Source organism: Diaphorina citri, unplaced genomic scaffold (assembly GCF_000475195.1).
Source record: "Diaphorina citri unplaced genomic scaffold, Diaci psyllid genome assembly version 1.1 scaffold15, whole genome shotgun sequence".
NCBI classification, from domain to species: domain Eukaryota; kingdom Metazoa; phylum Arthropoda; class Insecta; order Hemiptera; family Psyllidae; genus Diaphorina; species Diaphorina citri.
In genome coordinates this window covers 481911-485967 of record NW_007377454.1, presented here as the reverse complement: position 1 = coordinate 485967, position 4057 = coordinate 481911, and the positions used below count along the sequence as shown (strand labels likewise).

At 34.7% G+C, this 4057-nt stretch overlaps 1 protein-coding gene across 1 annotated transcript in view; it reads left to right on the top strand.

Annotated features, from left to right (window-relative positions):
• Positions 1-625: 625 nt before the first annotated feature.
• LOC113466706 (orcokinin peptides type A-like) overlaps positions 626-4057 on the top strand; it is a 104846-nt gene continuing 101414 nt past the window's right edge. The window contains exon 1 of the mRNA XM_026822317.1: positions 626-716. Within this exon, the coding sequence (XP_026678118.1) occupies positions 656-716 (61 nt within the window). The 5' untranslated portion in view covers positions 626-655. The remainder of the gene's footprint in view (positions 717-4057) is intronic.

The following is a 4057-nucleotide window of genomic DNA, read 5'->3' as shown; positions in this document are numbered from 1 at the left end:
AATCTACATTAAATCACATGAAACATTCAATGATTTGGAATTATGGAGTCCTGCTGTTGCATTTTTAACAGAAAATGAAAATATACTTACTAGATATTCTAGATAGGTACAACACATATTACACAAGGGTAGTTGAATTATATCAGCCATAAACATTATGTGGGCATACTCCTATTCCTATAGGTAGGTATTACAGAGATCTATGCTTCACTGAGCACACAATGGAAATAAATTTCATTTTCTGCGAAAATATGAAACTTAAATCCAATACCTATTTACCTATGAGAAATATCGTAGCTACACTTCTAAGTGTAGATCCTATCTAAATCCTACGTCCTATCTGAGTTTCTATAAACTTGTACCAGTATACATCTTGAAATACATCCTATAGGAAGGTACTACATATACCTACCTACATTTTTCATCTACCAACAATGAACAATATGAAAATTTAATAAAGAGATTAGACCCGAATCCTCCAAAAAAGCAAAATAATTATGGTACGTTCCATCTTTAAGCCCATATACCTGTACCAATTGTACCATAGGTATCTAAGTTATCCTACATTATTTCTTTCCTACAAATAGGTTATCCTAGTTAAATCTGATTGCTTCATTTCGATTTTTCATTCTAGGGATCCGATGCAGATGTTCACATGAAAAGTTTGTACTACAACAGAGCTGAAGGAATTCCAGACAGACAGTATGACAGTGTGGGTAAGTGGAGAATCAGTTTTGTTCATAGATAACAAGAGATACTTTTATTAAAGTTGTAATATTTGTAAATAAGTAGTTAATTTGCAGTAAATTTTAGTAGCAGTAGTAGTTAAATTTAAGCATGGAATGTCGTAGTTAGAATTTACAATTCATTTAAAAATAGATACCTACCTAAAAAGAAGTAGGAAGGTATGTGAAATATCTTCAGTGCAAAAGAATTTCTATAGCTACCTACAATATAGGTACCTACATAGATACTTGTAGGTAATATAAGTGGTGGAACATGAGTACCTACCTATGTTTACCTATGTTTGATTGAATTTATATTTTACGGAAATCGAGAGATATTTTTATTTCTCATTTTTAGGTACGAATGTATTTTCCCTCGGAGCTTAGGACCGCAGGGAAATATTATGTTTTGTAGGAAAAATAAAGTTACAAAATGAGAACTGATGTGCGTTTATACCTACAACACTCTAACCTGCTTATTATTTTGAGTGGAAGGGGTAGATTCTCACTAAAATTAGGTAGGTGGGTACATGAAAGAAAAATAAACATTAAACTTTTATTTACCAAGGTAGATCGATGTTGTGCCCCTACCACAGACACTTCAAGTAACCTCCGTGGAAGAGAAGGTATCACCCTAGATATTTCTATCCGGAGGTACCAGGTTCAATTCCCTGCAAAGTCAAAGATTTCTTGGCTCGTGAGGACAACTGAGTAGCCGCTCTGAAAAGTATTTGAAAAAATGAAAAGGACATCCACACCAACGAGATTTAAAGACTCAATAGCAAAGGTAGCAGACAAAAAATGGATGAGAGAAAACAATAAGTAGGTATTACTTTCATTTTTATTTGATCTAATATTCTCATCTTGTTACTTAGGTATACCTAGGGTGACCATAATTTTTTTGGCCCAAAGCGGGACGCAGTCCTTTTTGGACGAAGGGGGGGGGTGAGGTACAAACATATTTTATACCCACCTAGTTAGTTACCTATGTTACAACCTGCCTCTACACTACACAGTCAATATACCTACATACCTACATTTTATTTTCAAATATTTTGATGCATAATATTGTACAATATTCGAATCGTAAAATGCATTTTTCCCGAGCTCATTGCTCTCACTGATATTATTAGGTTCGGACCAGCTAAAGCGGGTCAATATCGGGACTTTGGGCGAAAGCGGGACATTTTAGCGTCCCCAGAGGATTTTGCGGGACAGCGGGACCAGAGGCTCCAAAGCGGGACTGTCCCGCCGAAAGCGGGACGTATGGTCAGCCTAACCGTACACTTCAGAAAAACAGCCAAATTAGCAGATACAAAACGCAAAAACCAAAGAAAACGATGTGATCAGATTAGCAAGCCGTACAATTTCAGTCTTGTGAGGACAACTCCGGTTAAAATTCAATAGGTAATACTCGTATCACTTATGCTCAAGCTAGACATTTCATTTTATTGTAAATATGTACCTCAACATACGGTTAAATATAAATCTATATGTAAGATATCAAAAAACCTATACCACCTTTAGGTAGAACCTACAACCATAACTTCCATAATGGAAATAGATCTAGGCATTGTAAAATCCCTCCAGAGAGCTATAACAACCTATTCCCAAACTATTCATTATGTCTGAATCTAGGTATTTATAAGCTATTTTGCACCTATCCTATGTTGCCAGGTTATATCAATGGTGCAAATCTTCAATAGATTTCACAGTCTTGGAAAGCTCACAACCATAGAAAACAGTAAAATTTTATTAGCCGTTCTGCCAACTGCCATTCAGGCTTTATGAGGAGGGGGAAGCTAGTATTATACACAATACAATGTGTATTTTATCAGAATTGGATGTGGAAGGACCCCAGATATTTTTTCTGGACGTCCGAGAGGTTTTGTACCTACTTCCAATCCTTCAACACCTTGAACAGGGAAAAAAAGCATCAAACTAGCCTCATATGAAGAAGTTTTCAGTTCAATAGGTACCTGGATTTAAAAGAAAAAACTTTCTAAATATAAAGTATTGATTGATGGAGTTACATATTCGGTTATTGGTTCTAAAACCTAAATGCAATATGCTACACATTTTCAATGTACCTACCTACTCACTTATTACAAATCTATAAAAAGAAGAAAAAAAAAATATGATTTTCTGTCATGGTTGATTTTTTCAACCTCACTCGGAGATGTTGAAAGAAAAACTGATCACTTCATTGCTTTTAAAAAGATGAAAATTTCAGTGTCATTCCGAGGGCAAACGTAAAGGTGGCTTTAGAAATAAAAAATATGATGATAGAATATTCTCAAATAAATGAAAAAGTTATATGGGTCGGGCTCTTTAAATAGTTATATGTTTTCGTGGTATTCTATAGTTTCAGGGATGATATAACATTGATAACATGGTCAGGATGGTGACTTAGTGAGGATCTAGAACACTACTTATTCTTTTTGAAATTCGAGGATCACTCAGTCTTGTGAGGACAACTGAGTAGCTGCTGATATAATTGTGATAATCTGCTGAAGACGGGTCTGGGATTCAGATCCAAAACGCCCAGTTCAAAACAAGATACGTGCCACCTTCAAGTCCAGTAAACCGCAACATTGTATGTTAGCTGCTTTGAAACCATTTTAAATAATGAATAGGACATTTTTATCCAAAGACGAAATGTGAAGATGAAGACTCAATAGCAAAGGTATTATACTTTATTTATTTTATTTTATTATTTTTAAAACTGAAGTGAAGATAATGCCTGTGGCATCCTAATGTAGGTACTTTATTGTTTTCGCCTATAAAGTACCATTTTTAGTCAAAAGTAGAAACACCTTGCGTTAAATAAACAGAATCTTTTTTTTCTAACCCAAAACCACCGCTTATTTCAAGTTCACCTTGCATTTTTTCACAAATAATTTTTTATAGAATAGAAATAATAGGTAATAATATTTTCCAACTAAAAACTAGGTACCTATGGCATGGATGACAAATCATTGTTGGGGAAAAGAGACAGCTAAACTTTTTGCAAGAAAGCCAAGCTTTCATCATTTGCCTGACCCCAATCCATTGAACGTAAAAAAACTGAACTGATATTACAAATAACTCATCCTGAATTTTTATTTCCACTCAAGATGAGTGCAAAAAACACAGTATTATTATCAGAAACACTTCTGGGCTTCTGGCATCAGTTGTTGAAATGCATTACAATTTTTCCAATTAAAAATATCTGTAGGTACCTAGACTATCTTCTCTACATAGTAGTGGTCTTGGCAATTGATGTGGCGTATGGTACAGGTGGGCCAATAAATGGTACGTTTTTTAGGTGGGCGAATAAATGGTACACTTAC